Source organism: Cololabis saira, chromosome 11 (genome assembly GCF_033807715.1).
Source record: "Cololabis saira isolate AMF1-May2022 chromosome 11, fColSai1.1, whole genome shotgun sequence".
Classification (NCBI taxonomy): domain Eukaryota; kingdom Metazoa; phylum Chordata; class Actinopteri; order Beloniformes; family Belonidae; genus Cololabis; species Cololabis saira.
Window position 1 is genome coordinate 10279247 of NC_084597.1, and position 27998 is coordinate 10307244.

Genomic DNA, 27998 nt, shown 5'->3' on the forward strand with positions numbered 1-27998 from the left:
GTACCACCCCCGCGCAAATCCAGTTGAAAGGTTCAACAGGACTCTCTTGAGTATGTTAGGAACCTTGAGAGAAAAAGAGAAAAGTCACTGGCGTGATTACGTGAAACCGTTGACTCACGCGTACAACTGTACGAAAAACGACGTGACAGGTTTTAGCCCGTATGAGTTGATGTTTGGGTGCCGGCCCAGGTTACCTGTAGACATTGCGTTTGGTTTACCTGTCCACGGTGGAGCTCCCAAAGGTCATTCTCAATACGTGAAGAACCTGAAAGCGCGTCTTGAAGAAAGCTACCAGATTGTAGTAAAAAATTCTGCAAAGGTCGCAGAACGGAACAAATCCAGGTTTGACAGGGTAGTAAGGGAATCAACGCTCCAGGAAGGTGATCATGTGCTTGTACGGAACTTGCGGTTAAGGAACAAAGACAAACTCGCAGATAAGTGGGAGTCAACTGTATACAAGGTTTTGCACAGGAAGGGAGACTTGCCAGTTTATACAGTGCAGCCCATCAATGAAGATGGTCCCACACGGACGCTGCACAGGGATCACCTGCTGCCTTGTAGTAATCTGGTAGACGACGAGGAGCCTGAGCAGGTCGCTCCAAAGGTACGCCATCCCAGAACACGGAGCCAACATTCTCACCTTCAGTCCCAAGAGAATCAGTCAGAGTCTGAAGATGACTCATGCGATTGTCCAGTTCAATTGTCTGTCATTCCTGAGAAAAGGTTCGTTCAAGTCCTTGAGCTTCCTCGGGGCCAGCATCCCCCTGTGAATCCAGCTCCAGAGGCTGATTGTTCATCAGCCCATTCGACACATTCCGAACCTCAGGATGTACTTGCTGCTCGCAACTTACCCTTATCATCTGCAGAGACAGGTGGAGTGCTTCCCAATCTGGCTTTGGTGGAACCAGAGGTTGCGGTTGAGCAAGCCATTGAACTAGACCTGGACAGAGAAAACATAGCTATGGGTGAAAGTCAATCAAAACCAACCGGAGACATTGCTGACACAGATGTAGTTGACACAGACATTGCTGACACAGATGTAGTTGACACAGACATTGCTGACACAGATGTTGTTGACACAGACATTGCTGACACCGATGTTGTTGATACAAACGTTAACCCAGACGTTGACACAAACATTGTTGCTCAGACCCAAGATGACAAAAATGGACAACTGACAGACACAGACGTTGACCAGGACCAGAATGACAAAAATGGACAACTGACCAACACAGACATCGTTGACCAAGACAAAAACGAGAAACATGGACAGTTGACTGATACAGACACTGATGACCCAGACTTGACCACACGGAGATCTGAAAGGTTCAGAAAACCCCCCAAACTCTTAAGTTATGATGAGTTAGGGAAACCGTTAATCTCCTTTGCCAAAAGTCTCTTGGAGAGTTTCAATAGAGCCCTTGATACTATAGGAGATGATAGTTATCATGTAGTCCAGAGAACTGAGCATGAAGGGACTCATGCTGATTTGAGAAGGGAGGGTGTAACCAGCATGAAAAATCAGGTTACTAACTCTGTATTTGTCATTTAGACAGTTCTAGTAAACGCCAGTAGATGGCAGTATTTCCCTGTTAGTGGTTGTACCCCTTCGTGAACGTGAACCTAGGTCAGGTTATCGCGTGAAGTTTGCACCTGAGAGTAGACGCCATTTCTCTCATACACGAGGCAGACAGCAGCAGAGCAGGTCATACCAGGCGAATCGGATGACCAAACAGAGCAAACCCGAAGCAAAGAGTAGCAGAGAGCCGTGGGTAACAACAGAGACGTCCGCAGGCAGCCCGGTAGTCACGGGCGAATCCAGGTCCGACCGATAAGCTGTGAACCGAGGGGGGAAACTCCCTATGAGGGTAAAATACATGGAGCTCCGTTTGAAACTGCTGTACGAGAAATAGAGAAAGAGACGATTGAGATGGCGAGCCCAGCCCAACGATTCTGAAGAGAAAGAGACGATTGAGATGGCGAGCCCAGCCCAACGAGTGAGAGAACGTGAGAGAGTTGGAGCTGCAGTGTGGCCAGCTGCAGAACCTACCTTCCTCATCGAATCCGGATCATCTGAATCTCACATATCGAGAGCAGATAAGATACACACATACTCCTCACCTACCCGGGTAGTAGTTATAACAGAAAAGACTGAAGACAAAAAAAATCTCAGTTGACACAAATACACAAAACATACACATTGGATCCTCCGAGAGGAATCACCAGACCTGAGCAGGAGAGCTCAGTGTCCCAGGACTCTTTATTTTTCTTGCGTTTTATTTTTTTCTTGTTGTTTTCGAGCGCTTTGCGGTGGGTAAACGTGCACAACCCATATGTGACTGTTTATTATTTTGTTGATATTGATATTATTGATATTAAAATATCACCTGTTCAAGCCACTCCTCTTTTTGAGTCATTACAACTCCTTACCCGAACCTAGAGATGTGAGTAACCATTATTTCTTAAATCTAGGACTAAAGGTGCTACACAGAGTTGGCGAGCCAGCCAGGAGGAGTTGGTGGTTGAACAGTTGACATTTTCTTTTGCTTTCAAAAAAAAAATTGTGTTGTTGTAAATGACACTATGGATGTTACCAAGGCTGAAAATGTGAAAGTCCCGAACTCAGTCTTAGTTGACGGTTTAACTGGTGAAGTAATAGACAATGAGGTCTTTGATTACTTAGCACAGTGTGGTCCTATTGAAAGGATAATCAAAGTGAACAGTTCAGAAGTCGTCGTAGAGTTTAAGTCGGGTGAGCCCATTCATTTTCTGCAGAGCACCTTGCCATACAAGAGACCCACTAGTAACCCAAGCGTTGCTAACAACATTCGGTGTCTCTCTGACATCTACGCAGCTGATAGGAGTTCAACCTTGACACACACTTATTTAGCTGAACTGAAAGGTGTTGCTAAGCTAAGTGGTGCTGACTTTGAGAAGGTTTTGCTCGATGAGTTAACCAGAATCCGTGAGTCTACTAAACAGCTGAACCAGGTACGCCTGAACCAGGTACGCCTAAAACTGATCATGAACCTCCGTTGACTAGTGACCACAGAGTGAACACGACATAACACTTCCTTGTAGTTGTGTCATTGCTGAACTTCATGCTCCTGCATCAGTACATGACAACTTAACTGCTTCTCACGTGGACCCGGACATTGTTCAGGAAAGGTGCTACACCAATAAACCTTACAAACATTTCATTGAGGAAAAATACTGACATCTTTAAATATCTTATGCTCAGTAAATTTTGTATATGTTGGTTTCATGAATTAACACATGTGCAACATCTGGACCCAATGATGTCATCGTCCATCGGTTACAATCATGTGTTTCCATAATTTACCTAATATTCACCCCTCACTGATAGTGTGACAAAATCTATTGGCATCGATTTCAAATTAAGTAACAGCAGAGTGCCACCTCCTAGGCGCTATAACTTTTATACCGGCCCTCCACTAGATAGCTAGATAACTAGAAGCACTACTATATATATATATATATATATATATATATATATATATATATATATATATATATATATATATATATATATATATATATATATATATATATATATTGGACAGAGCCCAAACACGCTCAGTTAGCAGGGGACTATCAAACTATGGCCTGACAGCTGTTAACAAGACCCTTTTTCGCTCTCACCGCAGCACACGGTGAGGATTGTAAGAAACGCATGACAACCAACTTTGGTTGTAGCGAGAGACGCACTGCACCATGGCTGCTCAGCCCAGGTAGGATGAACCCTCCGCGGGTAGCTGCTTGCAGCTTTCCCCCCCTGGATGGCTGCTTGAATGAAGTGGATGTTTGTTGCATGCAAACAGTGGCAGGACTCTGGATACGCCTCGAAGTGGCTAAAAACTTGTTGCAAGTTTAAACGGTGACAAGCATGAGAGCGTTTTGATTTCTGTGAAAGTGAAAGGCGTGTTTCGGTCGGGGTTCGAGGAAGAGGTGGAAACAGCTGGAAACTGCAGCAGGGAGTTTAACCAGCTGCTGAACTGAGCTGAACTGTCTATCAGAGTCATTTAAACTTAAACCTTGATTCATATGATCAATTTGTGAAATTGTGTTCGCCTCATGAAGCATCTCCAAACAGTTCACTGCGTGTTTGATTCGATTGGGTTTAGTCGGATCACAGCGGCGCTTTGAGTCCATCACTACAAATTCAAGGACAGAATTGTTTATATCGCCAAAAGAGTATTTTTGACTGAGAAAAGTGAATTATTTTGTAAGCTTATATTACCTGCGTTGATGGGACAGTGGGATTTGCTGTAATAATAGTGTCTCGTTTATTAGTAGTGTTGAAGATAAAGTACAACTTACAAAATACATTGGGGTAAGGACTCAGTTGTAAATTTCAGCAAAAACTTGAATTATATGAAAAGTACATTTTTGATCATAGGTTTTTTATGGGCCATAACATTTTTTGTCATGCTCTTAGTCTTCTTTTTTAATATATGGCTTTAGTTAACGTGTCTGAAAGTGGTACTGAAGTAAGGTGACCTGTGTATCTTTCAAGGACACTTCACAGTTAAATAAGTTAAAATAGATGATTTCCAGCTTTGTAAAGTTAGTCAATCACTCTGCATTATCATGTATATATTATGCATATCATTATATATTAATCATTCATTATTAAGTCCTGAAGCAGTGGTTATCAGTATGTTTTGTTTTGTTTTTTCTCTTTCTTAGGATTATATCCCCACAGTTCAAATAGATAAAGAGCCACACATTAGACAGTTTAAGCAGTCCAGAGAAACTTTAAAAACCCCTATTGACAGTGGAGGGTCCATCACTTTTTTAACATCGGGTAAAATGTACTTTTGTTTGGTCTTTTCCTCTGTCACTCATGAATTTCTGTCGTCTTTACTTTCTTCACAAGCTTAGTCGCTTCTTCCACAATTCCACTTAAACACATAAGCTCGTTCTTTAGTCGTAAAATCTTTGCTTATTTGTAAAAGTAAGGAAATCTTTCTCTCTAATGAAATTGAGACTGTCATTCTAACTAACTGTTCTGCTTTATTTAAGACATGGGCTTGGTTTACCAGCTAGTTATATCTTTCTTTTTTTCAGTGAATATCATAATAAACTGTCAAAGGTTTGTTTATCTTCAAAAGCTTGTACGACAGCTTTGGGTGAACTACTACTGCTAATTTGTGGATGTTGGACTATTCTGTAAAACGTTCTGTAATATTAATTTGGAAAAGTGACAAGTTTGTGTCATAGTTAACATGCTTGGTTGAAAAATGTTATGGTGTGCTTTAAGTGCACCATACCTGGCTCGTCAGTCATACTGCCAGTGAATACACTCTTTTAACAAATGGTGAATTAAGTCACAAAATTCTGCATGTGCTATATTTTTCTTTCTGAAGTTTTTATTCCAAGCTGGGGGTCTACCATCAAAACTGCCGGATTACTTGTCACTGCAGAGAAAGTTTAGTCCAGATTGCGCGCAGATAGGACTCCTTGCTGTAGTCAAGTTATATGGCAATAAAACTGAAGACTTTCTAAGAAGACTAAGAATCTTTCCCCACTTTCTTTGAAATAATTACCTTGTATAATTGTATCATTTTTACTAGAACAGGACAAAACTCTGTTTTGTTAAGATACCAGAGCATTGGATTATTGCCACTAGCAGAGTACAGTGTTGCAAACGTCTGATTTCAGACAGAAATAGCTGTCTCATGGCACTTTTTCTCTGTTTTTACTTTTTTTTTTTTTTGGTGGGGGGGGGTTGTAATGCACAAAACCAAAAGTGTCGTACTTGCATGCTTCATATGCACCACAGGCAGGCTTAATTCTGGATTCATATAATCAATTTGTGAAATTGTGTTTCGCCTGTTAACTCATGAAGTGTGTGTGTGTGTGTGTGTGTGTGTGTGTGTGTGTGTGTGTGTGTGTGTGTGTGTGTGTGTGTGTGTGTGTGTGTGTGTGTGTGTGTGTGGTGAATTACTTATAGAGATTTTTGTTGTTTAGATGAAGCTAAACAGCTGCAGCAGGTTAAACCACTTAGGGCCTGATTTACTAAGATTCTAAAAAAAGAGTACTAAATTGCGTGTGCACTGAAAAAGTTTGCACGTGCTGTTGTTGTGTGTTTTGCGGGTGATCAACTAAGAACGCTTGCGCAATTGATAACAGGCGCAAACCGCAGTATTTATATGAGGTGTTGCGTGTCTTATTTGTCTTACTTGTTTGCGCCATGGAGAGTCTGGATGGAAAGCAAGATAGTTGCAAGCGCAAAATGAAATTTGACGAGTTGGAGTTAGAGATATTAGTGGAAGAGGCAAATTGTTGTGCCGTATTCAGCACCCCTGCCAACACACTGACACTTCAATATATTTATATATACACACTCACACAAACACATACTTAGGAGTTAATATTATATATATTTACAAATATTATGGAAGACAACACAGTAAGCAGGCTAGTAATTAATGACATCAATAACCATTTACCCGATTTTTGTTATCTGTGACTGTGATTGTGGGAAAGTATGACTATTGTGGAATCCATGAGCGCATTTAAACATGAATCATTAACACAAAACTGGACGCTAAACAGAACGTGACACGGAATGAGAATATAATTTTTGTCAGACGAGGGGGTGCTTTTCACGGCAGGGGTGCTGAATACGGCCCAACACCGGGGTATGACTGCAGAACAAGTATAGGCGCACAATAAGAAACACTTTTTTCTCCATGAAAACACGTGATTTATTTATTATCACAAATACAAAAATGAATGTGCCTCCTGTGGCAACCTTTTGCTGAATAATACTCGATTTAACATTCAAATAAAATATTTCTCCTTTTGCATGTGGAGAATCCTCACCACAAGTTGAGCCATCCCCACCCCAGTCCTCAAATCAGGCACCAACAAGCATCCCTGCGTAATGCTGGGCAGATTAGCACCTTCCTTTCGAACGTATTAAATACAGACGCAATCACAATCCCCGCAAAAACTTTCAGGCTTGGTAAATCTCATTGCGTGTGGTAAATTGACTTATTTGCATTTTCCCCTCCCAGTATTTAGCGCTTTCTGGCGGGTACGCCCCATATTGATTATTCATCAGGGCAAAAGTACTAAATGAATAGCGTGTGCTATTTTTCTCATTTGAGAGGCGCAGTCCTCTTTGCACGCTGTTAGTAGATCAGCTTGCACATTGGTTTGCGGGTGCTGTCAAGTTTGCACACGTTTTTACGCACGCAAACCTTTAGTAAATCAGGCCCTTACAGTGTTATGGGGTTTAATGAGTCATGAGCCCCTCCTCATGGAGCTTTTAATGTGCATAATGTTAATTACGTTTTGGGAGACTACTAATTAACAGAGAAAGTAATTAATCCATACAATATAATTGTATTTATATAGAGTCTATCACAATACAAGTTGTCTCTAGGTGCTTTCCAGAGACTCAGATCATGACCCCCGAGCAAGTATTAGCAGTGCAACCATACTGGCACCAAGAACTACTTTTTTATATCGTGTTTATCTTGGAGGACTAGTGTGTGTGATTGTAATTCAAACCTGTTATGATGCTTACCCCTGGGTATTATTGATGCCTGGCCTGTTACTGCCCATTACCACTTTGTGCTTTAACAAGAATTGAGTTAGTTTTCCTGCTTCATTAAGGAGTGCACATCTGTTTGGCCTTACCTCAAATCTTTGCTGCTCTACTTGTTGCTATGGAGTCATCCCACTGGGGCTACTTTCAGTGAAGATGATTGGTACTGTATTTTGTGTAAGAAATCTTAAACTTGAAAATGTTGTGTTTTCATATCTATGTATTGGAAGTATAAAGCATGACCTGGTCTCATAGTAGCCGATTTGCTACTCTGTTGATTTTGCCATAGTAAAACAAATATTTTTGATGAGTGATTGGACTGTATGTCATCTTTGGGGACTTGACTGAGTTGTGAATTTGATATGAATCCTCAAAGCAGCTGTGAGTCTTAATTAATCTCATCTGTAGTTATATCATTAGACACTGTTCCTTTGTCCCCTTAGATAAGTGTGTGATAAGACACCCATATATTTGATTTCTTTTAACAAAGAAGGTTGAACTGCAAGGATCAGTATTGGCAATTTTAATACAGGGTTCTTGGATTTACAACTCTCTACAAACTCTAAAACACATACAAAACACAGCTATTATTGCTGCAGTTAATCAGTCGTGAAACGTGACGGCAGTTTCATGGTCAGCTTTCCTTTTTAATAATACACAGCCATTTGTATTTAAAGCATTTAAGTTAGTATTTATAACTAGAACCGGTGCACACATTTGACAGTTCTCTTTATTTGTAATGTTCTAGTGTATATAATGAAAAAAAGAATCTTCTTCGCCTTCAAGCATGGGAAGAGAGGAAGGAAAAAAACAGCCCAGACAAAGAACTTACCCCTGAAGATAATCCACTCTTTGGGAAACCATACAAGGTAAGAACTAGGGGTGGGTTAAAAATATCGATATTTTATCGATATAAATGTGTAGGAACGATTATCGATACATAAATCCAAGTATCGATTTAAAAAAAAAAAAATTATTATTTTTTTTTTTAATCCCGATTTCTTTTTTTTTTTTTTCCCCCCCGTTTTATCACCCAGTGCTCCTTGCTAAGTCAGTCCTGGGAATTGCTCCCTCTACCAACCCCGGGAGGCCCTACACTGAGCTCAAGTCTCCTCCTTAACCTGAGGAGTGAGCAGGCCGCTTCTTTCCACCAGTCAGGGTGAGGCTTCTCTGGTCGGACATAGCGATGGAAGGATCACGTTATTCCATTATTGTAATTAGAATATCGATATCGTATCGGAAATCGTATCGTCTTGGGACCTAGTGTATCGGAATCGTATCGTATCGGGAGGTCAGTGATGATACCCAGCTCTAGTAAGAACCAACATATAGCCTTGGTGAAGTACTCCAAACTGATAGTTAGTTGTTCAGACGGCTCGGGTCAGTTTGCATGCAAAAGGCAGTGACACACCTGACGGGGCTCTTACTACAGTTTCTATAAATAGCAAGGTGCTTCACTTAGTTTTACTCCAAAAGGTTCTAAAGGTTTGATACCATAACAGTGTAATATTTCAAGCAGGGTGAGCGAAGGTTAAGTTGTTTATAGCTCTTGCCATAATGCAAAATGTGGGGACATTAGAATAAAACATGACTATATAATTTAAAGGGGACCTATTATGGCATCTAATACCTATTTTAAACAGGCCTTGAATGTCTCAAAAACAAGCTTTTGATTGTTTTTGCTAAATAAATTAGAAATTCAGCCTCTGAGCCATGTCTTTATCTTCCCATTCTCTAACCTCATTATCTATGCGGGATTCTGAGTGGGCGGGGAGGCTATGATAATGAGGCACTGTGCTGATTGGCTGCATGAATGACGCGATACACCGCTACGAAAAAATGGTGGAAGCTCCGGTCGGCGGAGTTAGTTGTGGGCGGGGTTTCACGCATCAGAGGCCGACCTATGTAAATCGCTCCGACGTTACGTAACGACGGGAGCAGAATCTGAACGGCTCGCAGAAGCCACATCACAATGGATGGCTCATCCGGGAGATGCTTCGCTTGATGCTTCTATACAGTTTTTGTGAGACCTTGATATGGACACACACTTAGGCATTTTTCCTGGTACAGATCACCTGGGTGATCACCGCAGCCACCTGGCGCAACGTCTCAACCTGGTTTACTGTTTTGGGAGGGGTGAATAATGAGGGAGGTGTATCTTTTATTTTGTGAGTGTAAGTACTGTGCGCCAGATCTACTCCTCAGCCATTGTCCTTGATGTTATCAGGCGGTATAGTTCTGATTCAGGTCCACAGGTGTCCTGACGGGAAAGGGAGGGCTAATGGGAGCTGAGCGTCTGGTTTTCATTCATCCAGCGAGATTGTGACTAGACCAGCCTGCCAAGCTGCTCCGTCAAGGTCAGACTGTAGTAGCAACAGCTGAATTTGGGGTCAATTCCTGCCAAGCCGAGCTTCCAACTTCTTCGAGGTCTTCATCGTGTGAATGAGTTCAAAAACAGCAGCTAGTCTGCAATTCTGTTCAAGAATCCAGCTTGCGATTTTGCTCCCCCAACTTTTGAGTCTGTTGATCGCACCGCGTTTTCCGAATTTGTCGATATGCCAGGTAACTTTCAGCTCCAAAAAGCAGAAATCCTGTTATTAGAAATCCAATTATGAAGCATCTTCAACATCCTCGACCGACAGCATGAACAGATACACGGTTCTACACGTCTTCCAGGAGAACATCGTGTATCCTGCAGTAAACTTCACGTCGGGGCAAGAGGGCTCCCCTCTGAGAAAATTTGGTCAATTGTGTTGCAAGACCAGCTGACCAATTTCATGATTTTAGAAAGTTTCGGAGGATGTGAAAAGAAATGGTGGATTTTATTCGTCACCACACGCACACGCAGCAGCCGCCATCGTCTCTGGGTCTCCGTGTCATCACCCTTCGAGAGCCCTTTGCACAATCAGCCCACCGCTGAAATGCACAGGCAGGGAGGATAGATTGCTTGGGCACAGGTGTGCCCAATCAGCTGATCCACACCCACGCCACCTGTGCGCTGGTCCCCCACAGACCACGCCCAATCCTCCACCCTGCCGACTCCGAACCAGGAACAGGCGCTTGGCGGCCTCCCACCTCCGCTTCACAGCTTGTCGGCCCTCCTCGCACTCCTTGAGGGGGCCGGCCAGCTCTTCCAGCTGGGAGGTCCGGCTGAGCAGCGTCTCGCTCAGCCAGGCCACCTGGACCTCCTCCTCCCCGACGCAGCACTGCTCCAGCAGTTGGTCTGCCAGCACCTCCCGCGCGCGTCCGCCTCAGGAACAGGCGCGACTGGGACCACCGAGGGCCGCCCCAGACAGTCCAGCACCACGTCCGGGTATGTGAAGGTGAAGAGCCTGTCCTCCATGAACGGAGTAGGAAGGCGACCCTCCCCTGCCTGCTGCTGCGCTGCCAGCGCCTCCAGCGCTGCGCCTGGCTCCAGAGCAGGGCTGCCAGGTCCGCCAGCACCTGCGCCAGCGACACCACCGCCTCGAGGGTCCAAACCCCGCGTCCCTCCGTCATCCTGCCTCCGCCCCACGTTGGGTGCCACTGTAGCCAACTCGTGCTAACGGGGTCAGCCGACAGGAATGAGGACACAAGGTTTAGCGGAGAAATTGTGGATTTTATTCGTCACCACACGCAGCAGCAGCATCAGCCATCGTCTCCGGCAGCTCCGTGTCATCACCCTTCAAGAGCCCTTTGCACAATCAGCCCACCGCTTAAATGCACAGGCAGGGAGGAGAGATTGATTGGGCACACCTGTACCCAATCAGCTGGACCAGGCCTGCGCCACCTGTGTGCTGCTCCCCCGCAGACCACGCCCAATCCGCCACCCTGCCACAAACTTTTTTTTTTTTTTTTAAACTTGCCTGGAGAATAATAAGCAACTGGGGATTTCACCCTTTTTTTCTGATTTTTTTATTTAAGCAGGAGTAAGACTGAAGTGAACCTGGAGCCACTTCTGACCCTCGCACAGTATTTTGACCATGTGTGAGCCATGTGATAGCTATCAGTCAAGTGCTTGTAAATTATCTCCATTCTGATATTGCAGCATTGTAGTGCAATATGTATATTTGGAGATTAAGTGCTTTTAAGGATTTGAGCATTTTAGCATTTTTATGGTAAATTGAGGTTCTATAAACTGAGACATGTTCATCTTTTAATAAAAAAATGTGCTTTCTTTTTGTAGACAAACGGAAGAAATCAGCTTTCCCTTCGAATACAGAGGATACTGGGCCCTTTTGACATTGTAAATAATCCCTGCTCCAGTTCTATTGAGACTTTACCCGTTCGGTCTCGTGTATCCTTCTTGCAGTCAGATCAGGGGCAGTCGAACATGGATAAATCAACCAAAACTCCATTCCACAATCCAACCAGCCAGAAAGGGCTGTCTACTAACAGTTACACCTCTCAGCCTGTGAGCCACTCAGTATATCAACAAAAGAAGAGTGAAGACTTCTCAGATCTCAGGGATTATGTTAACCAGGAAAGGTCAGCCCAGTTTCCCGATGCTAAGCCGCTACCCCTCCAACATGGCACTGACAATAATATTGACATGGATACAAGGGAAATCTTTGATAGGCATAAGCCTCAAGGGTTCACAAAATTTCTCTCAGGGTCTTCCAGCACCATGGATGCTTCCACACTGAACATTAAGCAGTCGCGTAAAGATGGATCTCTGCCTCAAGCCAAGACTAATACCCCGAGGTGCCAGACATTTCCTTCACTACTGTCATCTAAAGAGCCTGGGATGGTCATGACCGAAAAACCAACAGCATATGTGCGTCCCATGGATGGCCAGGACCCGATGGTCAGTGGGCTATCACAACTGGAACTAATCAGCAAAACTGACTTGGGAAATGCTAAAGAAATGCCTCAATATTCAGAGGTGAGTTTACTATGTTTTATTGAAAATTATGCAATATGAAAGAGAAGTGCTTATCAGATACAATAATGGCTAGGAAAATTATTTAAAAACATTTTCAACTGTTGGCAAAAAAATAAATAAATACAATTACCACTCTAGATCCCCTTTTTCCACCAAAGCGGTTCCAAGGCTGGTTTTGGCCCAGTGCTGAGTTTGGAACCGGGCTTTCTGTTTCCATTGACAAAGAACTGGCTCCGGTCCAGAAAAAACGGTTCCAAGGTAGCACCAACGGAGGGGGTGGATTGTTAAGACCAACGGCAATAGCAAGACTGCGAAACGGCGTCATTTTCAAATAAGTGACGCATTAATCTTGATGCAGCAAAGCAGCAGTGGTCTAAGGAGGAGACAACCTGTCTTTTAGTGATGTGGTCCACGGAGGTGCTACAAGGCCCAAATACGTTAGAGCAAATACGTTGTTGTTGCTTCAATTTTCGTGCCAATGCAAACACAGCAATGTAAGTGACGTTTGCAGTGATGTAATGACCCGCCCTCCAACCACCTCAGTGTCTGCTGTCTACATCTGTTTATATAGTCATCCCTGTATTGCACCAGTTAGCCATTGTGTCTATGTCTCTCCTTTCTCTGTTCTTCATTCTCTCTGTCTGTTTTGTCTTTTCCTGCTCTGCCCAGCTGGCCTCTGGTAGGAGGGTCCCCCCTTATGATCCAAGTCCTGATCCAAGTTTCTTTCCTCCTAAAGGGGAGTTTTTCCTTGCCACAATTTGGCTTAAGGTTTTTCTCCCACTAGGGGAGTTTTTACCTGCCATTGTTTATGTAATAATTGCTCGGGGGTCATGTTCTGGTCTCTGGAAAGATCCTAGAGACAACTTCTGTTATATATATATATATATATATATATATATATATATATATATATATATATATATATATATATATATATATATATATATATATATATATAGAGATAAAATTGATTTGAATTGAACTTAAACTTTATTTATTTATATAGCACCAAATCATACAATATAAATGCAACACATGGTGCTTTACATGCAGAATAAAATAACAATCAAAAACACAATTTAAAACATCCCATACGACCCCACCCCCCACCCCCCACGCGTACACACTACCTATGGGTGGCCGTCCACACCGAGAGGCATCACCGACCACGACCACAAGGAGCATTGCCACAGAGACCCCCCCAACCCGGACAGACCGGGGCAGACCCCACACAGAAGGTGGAGTCCCACCCCCAGCTACCCAGGCCTGAAGAACCCCCATGACGACACCCCCATGGGCAAAGCAGGCACACCTCCCAGTGTGGACGACCCCCCTGAGGAAACACTGGAGCTAAAAACTAAAAGATTAAAAGAAAGTAAAAAATGCCTAAAATTGTAAAATTTTAGAGAAATCTATACAAAACTTAAGATGAATAATAAATAACATAAAATAAAAAGTCACTAAAATGGATTAAAGTTTTAAAAATAATAACAAAGCTAAAGAAGTAAACACAATAAATAGCTGAAAAGACTAGGTAAATGAGATCAGATAAAAGCCAAACTAAAAAGGTGTGTCTTGAGCCTCCTTTTAAAAATATCAACGTTCTCTGCGGCCCTGAGGTTCTCTGGCAGGCTGTTCCATAGATAAGGGCCATAATGGCTGAATGCAGCCTCACCGTGGGTTTTGGTCCCGGTTCGGGAAATGGTTAAAAGGCCGGTGCCAGAGGACCTCAGGGTCCGTGAGGGTTGATACGGTAAAAGCAGATCAGATAAATAAGATGGCCCAAGACCGTTAAGACACTTAAAAACCAGTAAAAGAACCTTAAAATCAATCCTGAAGCGGACGGGGAGCCAATGCAGCGATTTTAAAACAGGTGTGATGTGCTCCCGCCCTCTGGTCCTCGTCAGCACGCGAGCGGCTGAATTCTGTAATAATTGTAGGTTCTTAATACTCTTTTTAGGAAGACCAGAGAGCAGAGCATTACAATAATCTAAACGACTACAGATAAAAGCATGCATCAGCACCTCCGTGCTGGCCTGAGAGAGAAACGGGCGGACTCTGGCTATGTTCTTAAGATGGTAAAAACCTATCTTCGTAATATTCTTTATGTGTAGAATAAAAGTGAGCTCAGAGTCAAAAATAACACCCAGGTTCTTTACACATTGCGAAGGTCTAAAATCTTGTAGTTTTGGTAAAAGTTTCTCTCTCTGGCCTTCAGGACCAATAACTAAAACCTCTGTTTTGTCCTGGTTGAGCTGTAGGAAATTATACAGTTAAAAAGGGCATCAAGTGGCCTTGTGTCATCAGGAGACACGGCGATGTACAGCTGTGTGTCATCAGCGTAGCTGTGGAAGCTGATGCCGTGTCTCCTGATGACGTCCCCCAAGGGAAGCATGTAGAGGTTAAAAAGAAGCTGACCTAAAATTGACCCTTGGGGGACCCCACACTTAATTTCATGCATTCTGGAGGAACATGTATCCAAACTTGCAAAGAAAGATCGATCTGTGAGATAGGAGCGGAACTATGGGCAGAAATATGTGCCACTAGAAACTGAATTTGAATAATTTATATTTGAATTTGAATTGCTCAACTTGAATAATTTCATCAAAAAACTGAATCTGAATCTCATAATTTGAATTTGTATTGTTTAATTTGAATCATTGCATTGAAAAACTGAATCTACATTCAGTTCTCACAATTCAAATTCAGTTCTTGCAATTCAATTTCAATTTTACTGTGCCAAACATCCGGGTCTTCCGCAGGAACAGCAATCGAGTGCAGATACAAAGTGTAGATTTATATCTTGCCGTTTTGTAGAAAAATTTCTGCTGAGTGTGTTAAGATTTGCGGTAACGGGTGAAGCCTGAATTATGGTCCTGCGTTAAATCGACGCAGAGCCTACGGCGTAGGGTACGGCGTAGCCTACGGCGTAGGGTACGCGGCGACGAGCACGGTACGGTTGGTGTAACGCAGAACCATAAATCAGCCTTGACACGTGACGAGTGCGCGCAGGGAGGAGAGGGGGACAGAGGGGGTGAGGATCCAGGTCGCACCGCAACTGTTTTCACTGATCTATTTTTGGCTCTACCTCCTTTGTCATCATATTCACATTAATAACAACTGTTTATCAGAAATCCCACGTTTAAATATCTTATTAAAGCAGTTTTTTTTTCTGTGTGTGTGTGTCTTTTTAACAGAGGTGTCAAAAGTATTCACATTCATTACTCAGGTAGAAGTTTAGATACTAGAGTTTAAAAATACTCCTGTTGAAGTATCATCTCAAGTTTTTTACTCAAGTAAAAGTATAAAAGTACTGTTTTCAATTCTACTTAAAGTATAAAAGTAAAAGTAATGTAAGGGGGAAAAAAGCCATTAAGGACAAAAGCCATTGAAAATGAATGCATCTTAGTATAATGCAAATATATTAAAGAACCATATATGTGTACTATTGAGCATTAACATGTGTTTCAGAGAGCAGAAGATATGATGACTAGTTGCCTATAAGTATTGTAATGGTGCAAAAAGTCAAACTTCAGAGGAATGTTATCTTTTATCCTAACCTTTATTGGAATGTACATCCAAGTTTAGTTGCAGGAATCTGAGGGAACGGATGTAAGAACAAAACTGGACAAGAACATCTGAGCCACAACCACAACCAAATTCACTCTATCCGGATGGAGCAATTTAACTGGATAGTTTTTTTTAAAGGCCGAAATGAAATAGAGTAACGAGGCTGTTTTTAAAATGTAAGGCTGAGTGCGAGACCGGGGGGCTGGAATGTCCCCGGTCGGTCCTCAAGATGGCGCTGACAACAAAAAACGTCACGTGACTGATACCCGAGTTCTTTGAATCTGCACTCGATTGCTGTTCCTCCAGAAGACCCGGATGTCTGGCACAGTAGAATTGAAATTGAATTGCAAGAACTGAATTGGAATTGTGAGAGCTGAATGTAGATTCAGTTTTTCAATGCAATGATTCAAATTAAACTATACAAATTCAAATTATGTGATTCAGATTCATTTTTTTAATGCAATTATTCAATTTGAGCAATTCAAATATAAATGATTCAAATTCAGTTTCTAGTGGCACATATTTCTGCCCATACGGAACCAGTTAAAAACAGTACCAGAGAGGCCCACCAGGTGCTTCAGTCTGTTTAATAAAATGTGATGGTCTACTGCAGCCTTTCTCAACAGGGGTGTCGCGGCACCCTGGGGTGTCCCCTGACTGCTTTAGGGGTGTCGTCAAAAAATTACCTATTCTGACATTTCATATATAAATCTATGAATGCATACATAAATACATTATTTTTGCCTATGAATGAATAAATATATAAATAAATAAATAAGATACCGTATTTTGATGACCATTAGGCGCATATAAACGTCTTTTTTTTTTTTTTAATGTGCAGCGCGCCCTGTAACGCAATGCGCCCATTGTATTATTGTAAGGCGGACGTAATTGAGGCCACCATGAGAAGTTAAACGTGTTAGAGACCATCATCATTAGAGACCAGCTGACTTTCGACATCCCGGTGAATCACACGGTGGAGAGGACGGGGACCAGCACGGTGGCGATACGCACAACGGGGTATGAGAATTCATCGTTCACTGTTTTGGTTGGTTGCCACGCTGATGGACAGAAATTATGGTGATTTTTAAAAGAAAGACTTTGCCTAAAGAGACTTTTCCAGCCGGAGTCATTATAAAGGCAATGAAAAGGGCTGGATGGATGAAGGGATGATGATGAGTGGCTGAGGCAGGTCTGTAAGGTGACCTGGTGGTTTCCACACATCACCATCGCTGTTGATCTGTGACTATGCGCGCCCGTCTCACAGACAATGTAAAGAAAGAAGTGAAAAATATGAACGCTGTGCTGGCTGTTATTCCAGGAGGTCTGACGAAGGAACTCCAACCGCTGGACGTCGGTGTGAACCGGCCATTCAATGTGAAGCCTGAATGATGGTTCCGCGTTAAATCGACGCAGAGCCTACGCCGTAGGGTACGGTGTAGGGTTACGCGGCGACGCGCACCGTACGTGCGCGTCATATGCATTTACAGCGATGCAGTGTGGTTTTTAATTATATTTTACTCTGGGGTGTCGTGAGATTTTATTCACTTTTGAAAGGTGTCATGATTGAAAAAGGGTTGAGAAAGGCTGGTCTACTGTATCGAAGGCGGCACTAAGATCCAGTAGAACCAAGACTGTCAGTTTGCGGTTATCTAAATTGCACCTGATGTCATTTAAAATCTTCAAAAGGGCTGTCTCTGTACTGTGGTTCATCCTAAAGCCAGACTGAAATTTCTCTAAAATATTGTTTCTTATTAAAAAATAATTTACTTGGTTGAAAACCAGCTTTTCTAAAATCTTACTTAAAAAGGGTAGGTTGGATACAGGTCTGTAGTTATTAAAAATGCTGTGATCTAAATTGCTCTTCTTCAGAAGGGGCTTCACCACTGCCATTTTATAGGCAGCAGGGAAGACACCCGTCTGAAGAGAGCAATTTACTATATTTAAAATCTGTTCCTCAAAGAATTCATAAAATGTCTTTAAAAGTGATGTGGGAATAGGATCTAAAAGGCAGGTTGTTGGGTTTACCTGGGAGAAAACTTGACCAAGGGTCCTCGCATCAACCAGGGCAAAACTCTCCAGTGTTTCCTCGGATGAAAGCAACTGTCCAGATGGGTTAAAAATGACATTTTGATGTGGTAAAAGACTGGACCTAATGTTGTCAATTTTACTTCCAAAGTGGTCTGCAAAATCCTCACAAAGATTGTCTGTTGGTGGTTGTGAGGATCTTTTTTTTTTTTTTTTGTGAGGATTTCTTAAAATGTACATTGGTTAGAAGATCAAAGGGGGAGAAAAGAAATTTAGGATTGTTTTTATTGTCTGTAATGAGTTTTGAGAAATGAGCAATTCTTGCCTGTTTGACGGTTTTATTGTAGGATTTGAGTTGTTCACGAAATATTTGATAATGTATTGTAAGTTTACTTTTTCTCCACCTTCTCTCAGCACTCCTGCATTTTCTTTTTGATTTTTTGACTTCCTCAGTTCTCCATGGGGGTGTAGGCTTAGTTTTTATGGTTTTTGTTAAAAGCGGAGCAACTGAGTTCAGAGTGGATTCCAGTTTCCTGTTAAAATTATCAACAATAAAATCACATGATGCAGGTAAAACATCAGCAGGAGTGCTCTGTAAAATCTCAATAAAATTTGCAGCCACTTCAGAAGTTAGGTAGCGTTTCCTCACCGTTCTCATCGAGGCTTCCTGATGATTAAGACTGGTGATGTTAAAAAAAAAAAACGCGCAGTAATGGTCAGACACAGCCAGGGCGACAACAGAGGACACACCGGTGGACAGGCCATAGGTTATGACCAGGTCCAGGGTGTGTCCTCTGTTGTGAGTCGGCTGTGTGACATGTTGGGTAAAATCCATGCAGTTTAAAAGGTTTAAAAATTCTCTCGACAGTGGGTCGGAGGTATTGTCAATGTGTAGATTAAAATCACCAGTTATTAAAATTCTGTTGTAAGTGGTATGTATGATTGATAAAAGCTCAGAAAATTCACTGATAAAAACAGTGGAGTGATGGGGTGGTCTATAAACAGTTAAACAAAGAATAGGAGGACTGCTAAAAACAAAGGCAAGGTGTTCAAATGAGGAGTAGTTGTTAAAAGAGACCTCCTTTGCAGCTAATGTGTTTTTAAAAATTGAAGCTGTGCCGCTGTGCCGCCTCCCTTTCTAACACCCCGTGTAGTAAATAAAAAATTTAAATTTGGTGGAGAAGCCTGGATGAGGGAAAATGCAGCGTCCGTGCCAAGCCATTTCTCTGTTAAAAGAATACCATCAAGTTTATGATTTACAATAAGATCATATAAAATAAAGGTTTTGTTTAAAAGAGAGCGCACGTTCAACACAGCCAAGTTAATGTCTGTGTTGAACGTGCGCTCACGACCACAACGTACCGGGTTGATAAAAACAAGATTGTCTCTGTTAAAACCAGTGGGTCTGTGGATCTGACGGGGAAAACGGGTGGTGACCAGGGGATGAATCGGTTGAGGATCTGGTGTGTGGGTGACGCCAGATGTAGCTGGCTTTATGGGGAAATTATCTGGTTATCTGTCACGCGGCCCCCCAGCCTGTTTGGGTGAACTCCGTCGGGCCTATAAAAAGAGGGACGGTTCCAGAAAAGATTAAAATTGTCGATAAAACCAATGTTAAGAGCTCTGCAGGTGTTCTGTAGCCAAGAACTTAGATACAGCAGCCTGCTGAAGCGCAATGCTCCCCGAGACAGCGTTGGGAGGGGACCGCTAATAAAAATGGACTTCCCACAGTTTTTCAGGAAGGTGAACAGCTCATTAAAATCCTTTTTTTAAAAGTTCAGAGCGCGGTTTGGAGGAATCATTGGATCCCACATGAACAATGACGCGAGTAATGGTGGATGGAAGAGACTGCAGCAGAGCGGGGAGTTTACCCAGAATGACCGGGACTGTGGCTCCAGGGAAGCAATGTGTGGCTGCGTTGAAGAACCGAATATTCCGGATATTGAGTCTCCCACGATCAGTGTGGTTGGGGAGAAGAGGGGGCGAGGAGAAGAAAGTTGTGGGGACTCAAGGTTGGGGGATGCAAGGTCCCCGCTCAGTGCCCGGGTAGACGGGTGAGGTGGTGAGGCTGTGGCCGCGGCATCAGACAAGGAATGGGGATTCCCTGCCGGCTCCGGACGAGGACGAGGAGGGCCCCCGGAGCGTCGGAGCACCGCCTCTCTCAGGATTTCCCGCCGGGCAAAGGAGGTCGTGGGCCGGGATGAGGATGAGCGTCGCTGAGGCTCCTGGGTGTCGCCAGCTGACAGTGGAGGGGCTGTGATGTCGGCCGGCGCTGTTTTCGGGTGCAGAGGTGGAACCGCAGGTGATGGGACATCAGCCGGATGGACCGGATTTTCATCCGAAGACAAAGCCGTGTAGCGGTTGGAGAGGCTCAGGGGAGGAGGAGGAGAGGCGGCCCCGCCTGAGTGCTTCTTGCGGCCGCGAATCACCACTTCAGACCAGGGTGGTTCGCGGTTGGGTGTAGAGCAGGAGGAGGGCCGTGGACAGGTGGAAGGGTCCCAAACGGCTGTATCCAGAAGGGCCGCGCTAAATTCTGAAATCTTCCTGGACTGCCCGGCCGCCACCTCCATGACGCTGGAGAGCAGGGAGTCCTTGTTCTTCAGATCCTCGGAGAGTCATCTGACATTCTCCTCAAGGTCGGTGATCCTTTTGTTAGCTCGTGTTAGAAGTTTGTTTTCCTCACACGGCAGAGCTGGCATTGTGTTGTTGTAGCTGGGGAGAACAGAAAAAAGCTCTGGCAGCAAGGTGTGGGGTCCACAGCGTTGAGATGCAGGAGAAGTAGGATTGTATCCTTAAGGACAGCCTGAGGTACAGGCACTTACCGGCACGGGCCCAGTAAAGGGCCCGGTGAGACGAAAAGGTATCCGGTAAGCTATCCGGTAAGCTAGGCGGTAGTGGTGAGATTTTTCCCACGCTGTCAAACGCTGCTGGTCTCGGCTGCGTTCACTGCTTCCGCGTTCACTGCTTCAGCGTTCTGCTTCCGCGTTCCTTAATTGAATTAAAGTCATTCAGAAATTGCCTACCCTGCCTTTACCTTTTACATGGAAATAAGCCTCCTCTTAAAATATTGTGCTTGCAGGATGAAATGAGCTGTTTGATCTTGGTAATTGAGATATAGGAGAGCGGTCAGTCAAAACAAGGAGAAGGATGATAAAACTGCAGCAAAAGATCTGACAGCTGTGTTTTAAATCTGGAACAAATGAGTGCAAGGTGTCAAGTTTTGTAAAAGTGCAGGAAGGTGTGAGTACGAAAATACAGAAAACTCAAAGCAATATGACTTGGAAATAGAAAATCACAAAAGTGAATAAGAAATTGTTTAAAGAAAATGTAATTTTCCTTCAGGGATTAATAAAGTACTGAACGGTAGTTCGGGAGGGGGGGGGGGGCGGTCCTCCCCCTCCCTGTTTTTATGGCATTAATCACATGCACTCAACACCAGGGGCGGGAGGGGGTCCCACATCACCTGCGTTCCCTTGCCGGCCTGGGATAGGTGGGTCGTGATGCCCGGGCCTGGCGGCGATCGCCGCGCAGCCTGGGGTGGCTTCTGGCGGTGCTGGCCACGTGTCCGGCCCGGACCGGGTGGCCGGGGATTGCCTGGGTCGCGGTCCGCCGCCGCAGGATCTCTGGCTGCTTCTTCCCGTGCCGTGGGGGCCCCGCCCGTGGGCCCCCTCGGCCTCCGCCGGGGGGGCTCGCAGGCGGTGGGTTGCCTCCCTCCCACCTCTCCCCTCTGTGGGGTTGCAGGTGGCCTGAGTTCCGGGTTCTTCCTTGTCGGCCTCTGGTCTCGCGGGTGGCGGGGTTGCTCCCCCCCTCCCCCACTATAGATACACTTCAGGTGGAGCTTTGTTTGGATTATTACACACACACACACATACATACATACATACATACATACATACATACATACATACATACATACATACATACATACATACATACATACATACATACATACATACATACATACATACATACATACATACATACATACATACATACATAGCTACATAGACATATACACACTCACGCACACATACACACACACACACATAGCCACAAAGACACGTACACACACACACACACATATAGCCACTCAGTCACATACATATACGCACACATACACAGCCACACAAATACATACATACATACATACATACATACATACATACATACATACATACATACATACATACGTACATACATACATACATACATACATACATACATACATACATACACATAGCCACAAAGACATGTACACACACACGCACGCACACACACAGCCACAAAGACATGTACACACACACGCACGCACATACACGCATACACACACATAGACATACACACTGGCTTGTTCACCTGCATGTTTGCTCAAGGGTGCGAGGACCCTATTGTATCTGTAGTGTTATTCTTACAACCTACCTAAAGGAATTCCCTTCCCAGGACAGGCCATCCAAGTGAGCACCGCTACCTTCATGGCGCGGCTCTCCGACCTGGTAGCTGTGTTAGGAAGGGTTATACGAGGGGAACCAGGGAAGGCATTGAATATTGAAGGAGGTGTATTTATCATTATGTGCATGTGTGTATGAGGGATAAGTCTGTGAGCTGTGCCTCAGATCTACTCCTCAGTCATTGTCCTTGCTGTTATCAGCTCAGTATAGTTCTGATTCAGGTCCACAGGTGTCCTGAGGGGAAGGGGGGGGCTAATGGGAGCTGAGCGTCTGGTTTTCATTCATCCCTGGAGATTGTGACCAGACCAGCCTGCCAAGCCGCTCTGTCAAGGAGCCATCAGCAGGAGTCAACAATTGCATTTGGGTCAGGCCAACTCCAGTAATTTTCCGTCTGACTTAAGTTCCTTCAAATAGGTGAATTTTATTAATAATAATAATAATAATAATAATAATAATACATTTTATTTATAGAGCGCTATTAAAGATCTCAAAGACGCTTCACAGACACAAATATAAAACATCGAGAGCAGGAAAATAAAAAACTATAGGATAAAAGAGATAAGAGACCTCAACAGGCAAATCAATTACATATCTGAACTTGTTTCTGTGTGCTAAGAATATTAATGATATAGAATAGTTGTTTTTCTTCAATTTTCATGGTACAAAACAAGTAGATTAACATGAAACTTGATACGATTTATGAAGTTTTTATCTCACATTTTTGGCTTTCATGAACATATTTTCACAAGTCCAAGAAAAAACAAAAAGCAAAGCTGTACCTAAATAATAGGATTATTGGGCTCTAAAACACTGCAGTCAGGTTGTTGGGGGTTAAAAAGTGAGTATCCATGAGCATGTTAGTAAAGCAGTTACTGTATATATTCAGTAAAATAGAGATGAAAATGTGAAGATGTGTGTTTAATTCAAGTGTGACGTAAATTCAGCTAACTTTTGTTTTTTTCTGTTTTGTTTTTTTTTTGTTTTACCAGGAAGTAAAGCACATCTGCACAAGTCCAAAACAAAGTGAGTAATGAAGAAGGAAAGCAGTGTACCAGCATTACATGCTCAGTGTGTCTTGGAAAATCAACCCTAAAGAGTTAAAATCGGTTATAATTTGTAATTGAATACTGTGAGCAGACTTTCGTAATCTCTGCTGCCCAGTACTAAAATGAGACTTTTGACCACCATTGTTGAAAGTTACTACACTCTAAATACCAATTTGAATAAATCTGTAATTTAAACAAAGCATATGACATTTTTAATTTTTTTTTTTTGTGGTTGGTTCCTATTTTTTCTTTTTTTCTTTTTTTTTTTAATAAACCTATAGACTTACATGGCTTTTTGAGGCTAATGTTTGTTTTTTCCTTGTTTCTATGAAGAGAACCTTGACCCCTCTCCACCAGATAATTTCAGCAAGCTGAGCTCCTCCAGAACGTGAGTGACTGGACATTTCAAAAGGCTTATTTTTCTGACTTCTGACAATTTGCAATGTTTTTAAAAATTATTATTATTAGGTACCGGTTGCGGAACACTGGACCAGCTCTAAACCCTCCACAGGGTGCTCGAGGGTTCATGGGAATTTGCCCAACCAGTCTACATGTGCTTTGTGGATCTGGAGAAGGCATTTGACCCTGTCCCTCGTGCCATTCTGTGGGGGGTGCTCGGTGAATATGGAGTCCGAGGCCCTTTATTAAGGGCTGTCCGGTCTCTGTATGATCGGAGCAGGAGTCTGGTTCGCATTGCCGGCAGTAAGTCAGACTTGTTCCCGGTGCATGTTGGACTCCGGCAGGGCTGCCCTTTGTCACCGGTCCTGTTTATAATTTTTATGGACAGGATTTCTAGGCGCAGCCAGGGGCCGGAGGGTGGTTTGGGAACCACAGGATTTCGTCTCTGCTTTTTGCAGATGACGTTGTCCTGTTGGCTTCATCGGACCGGGACCTTCAGCATGTGCTGGGGTGGTTTGAGGCCGAGTGCGACCCGGCAGGGATGAGAATCAGCACCTCCAAAACCGAGGCCATGGTTCTCCATCGGTAAAGGGTGGCGTGCCTTCTCCGGGTGGGTGGAGAAGTCCTGCCTCAGGTGGAGGAGTTCAAGTATCTCGGGGTCTTGTTCACGAGTGAGGGAACGATGGAGCGGTAGATTGTCAGACGGACAATCTACCGCTGTTATGCGGTCGATGTACCGGACCGTCGTGGTGAAGAGGGAGCTGAGTCGAAAGGCTAAGCTCTCGATTTACCGGTCAATCTACGCCCCTACCCTCACCTATGGTCATGAACTTTGGGTAGTGACCGAAAGGACGAGATTGCGGATACAAGCGGCCGAGATGAGTTTCCTCCGCAGGGTGGCTGGACGCTCCCTTAGAGATAGGGTGAGGAGTTCGGCCTGGGGGCGGGCCTCCCCTGGCCTGGGGGGTGCGCAGACAGGTGCGGCGGCGGGGTGGAGTCATTCTCAGGTGTCTACGTCTTATGTTGGGCCATTCCCCCCTCCGCCTGGGGGCTCTGGCGGCACCGGGGCGCCCATGGATGTACGGTGGGGCCCTGGCCCGGCTCGGAGGGTTAAAGTAAAAAAACCTTATTTTGACTGGGTTAAATCTAAAAAACACCAACGCGTGTCGGCTTGCGCCTTCCTCAGGGTGTATGGAGGGGATTCAGTTCAGCTGTGCCTCCTCAGGTCTATGCAGTTCTCCTCCAGGCCTGAAGGAGGCGCCGGCAGGAGCACCCAGATATTCTGCTCTCTGAACAATCAAACAAAATAAATTGGCTGTTAATAAGTTACACAGTGTAGCACTATAACGTAAATCATGGGTGCCAAAATGAAAACCATACAAAGAATAATAAAACTAAATATATAAAGAAAATCTCCCCTCCCTTAAACAAAACATGACAATAAATCACAAAATAGCCTAAAAATTAATGACAAAACAGAAGAGCAATGTCAATATAAATGCAAACAAAGAAACCCAACAGAAGAAGACTAATAATTATACAACAAAAATCACTAAATCATAGAAAAGATGAAAGGTCAAAATCCTCATTCAGGCCAGGGAAGCTGGTGGCCTTCAGGACATGAATGAGCCTCTCTCTGCTTGAGGCGCATAACTCTGTCCCCACCCCTCGCATCGACACTGATGACCTCAATCCCTGAAACTTGTAGAGAAGAGTCATCTGTGTGTTGTGCCTCTATATAATGTTTGGCCATTGGGTAGTTCACATTTCTAGTACAAATGGCATATTTATGTTCAGCCACCCTGTCCCTCAATCTTCTTTTTGTAAGGCCTACGTAAAAACAACCACAGATACATTCAAGTCGGTATACAACATGAGTAGTGTTACAATTTATGAAGCTGGAATTAGAATAAAACTTGTTACTGAAAACATCCATAAAAGTCTCAGTTTTAACCATATTATCACAGCATTTACAGTTACCACACCGAAAATTGCCCTTTGGTCGACGCAGCCAGGTGTCTGGTTTGTGAGCAGGAAGGTAACTCCTCACCAGTTTATCTTTGATGGTGGGGGCCCTTTTGAAGCTGATACCTGGCGGTTCAGGGAAAACCCCTTTTAAAGAGGGGTCACTCTCAATGATGTCCCAGTTTCTCTTTATAATGCGTTTGATCTGGACAGCTAGTTTACTGAAGCGAGTAACAAAGAAGGGTTTCTGAACTTGTTTTTGTTTAGGTTTAGGTCTGAGCAGATCCCCTCTCTCCAGTGATAAAGCTCTATTGTGAGCCTGAGTCAGAAGCTCAGATTTATACCCCCTCTGTTTAAAACGTTGCTTCATGTCCGTTGACTTTGTCAAACTCGCAGTTCACATTTTTCCTCGCATGCAGATAAAACGCGGGTGAGTCAGGAGGCAGGAGGGAGAGATATTTTTCCAACGAGGACACAGGGCAGAGAAGATCACCGGGCAGTTGGTACATGAATCCCCTTGTGCTCTCCTTGTTCTTGCCTTGTGGATCATTATGATTTTTTTGTGTGCTCGTTGATTCAACGAGCACACAAAAAACACTAGGTGACACCTAGTGTTGTTTAAATGTGGCCACATGCAATCAATCACTATCATCGAAACAAAGTCAAACAAGACAGTATGACGTCATATTTCTAAAAGTAATTGAAAGTGATGCAAAGTAAAGGAGGAGAGGATGAAACATTGCAGTCCCTACACCTACATTAGTCTGAATATAAAGGTGCTGTAAGGGGCCTCTCCTGCTCAAAGCAGCTCATCCAGGTAAAACCAGGTACCAGGTACCAGGGACCAGGTACCGGGACCAGAACATGTTCTTAGCAGATGTTTTTCAGACGGGGAGTCAGAGACATGCAAAGTGCACTTTGTTTTGAAATGACACTTTTTATGTCTGTGCCACTCACTGCTTAGTAACTGTTTAATGAATACAGTTTTGGGAAATTTGACTTATTCCCCCTTTTTGCATGAAAGTTTAAAATGAGCATATTAATGCAGTATGAACAAGAATGTTTTAATGTAGACATATAGAATCATCATACTGGTGTGATTGTAGGCATCAAAGTGTTATTTCAAGGCTAAGGCAAAATATCGAGATATATATTGTGTATCGTGACATGGCCTAAAAATATCGAGATATTAATAAAAGGCCATATTGCCCAGCCCTAGTTTGAGCTGACGATTTCCCTCGTGTCCTCTGTGCCCAAAATGCAGCTGTGTGTCAAACCACACTTTATGAACCAAGGCCATTGGAGTGTTTGGATTCAGCACCCGCTTTATGCCGTTGAAGTCAGCTTCTGCTATTGATGTGTGATGCACTGTAGTGTCAAGTCCTTTCTTCCTCAACATTTTCACAATGCCAGTGAACACATTAGAGCAGTGGTTTTCAAACTTTTTCAGTCAGGCCCCCCTTGGGGAATTGGAAATATTTCCGTGCCCCCCCCCCCCAACACGGTTCCCACCTAGATTGGTACAATTAATTGAATATAATTGTACAAACATTACCCTACTAATAATAAGACACAAAACCCAACTATAATTTTATATTGTATTATTAATTGAACATGAACAAAAGTGCTTGTATTGGCAAATTATTCGGTGACACTGTGAAATAATTAGAATAATGAAATAAAAATAATATAACTTTATTTGTATAGCACTTTTCAATACAAATACCAACCAACAATTATGATCCTAACAATAATAACTAGTAACTGAAACTAGGACTTCTTCCCTGAGTATTAAATTTTTTAGAACTTATTTTATGAACATATATTAATAGACATGAACTCCTATTTGTACTGAAGGTTGCAAATAATCACATCACTATTCCATTTCTATTCCACACTCTATCAATGACTTGTGTGTGCTTGCTTTCCCTTGCACATCTTCTCAAACCGGGGCTGTTGTTTTGAGACTGCCACTCGCACGCAGTTTCTCCAAATATCTGACTTTCCTTGCTTTGTCTTTGTTTTGTAAAGACCTTGTTTGAGGTTTATTTTCCACGTCACTTTGTCGCTAGATTACATCCCGATCCCCTCCCCTA

The 27998-nt window shown here is 43.4% G+C and overlaps 1 protein-coding gene across 1 annotated transcript in view; it reads left to right on the plus strand.

Annotated features, from left to right (window-relative positions):
- The first annotated feature begins 3735 nt into the window (after positions 1–3735).
- aff1 (AF4/FMR2 family, member 1) overlaps positions 3736–27998 on the plus strand; it is a 34128-nt gene continuing 9865 nt past the window's right edge. Inside the window, exons 1-5 of the mRNA XM_061733586.1 lie at positions 3736–3752; positions 8331–8451; positions 11748–12368; positions 19821–20098; positions 20561–20680. Of these exons, the coding sequence (XP_061589570.1) occupies positions 3736–3752; positions 8331–8451; positions 11748–12368; positions 19821–20098; positions 20561–20680 (1157 nt within the window). The remainder of the gene's footprint in view (positions 3753–8330; positions 8452–11747; positions 12369–19820; positions 20099–20560; positions 20681–27998) is intronic.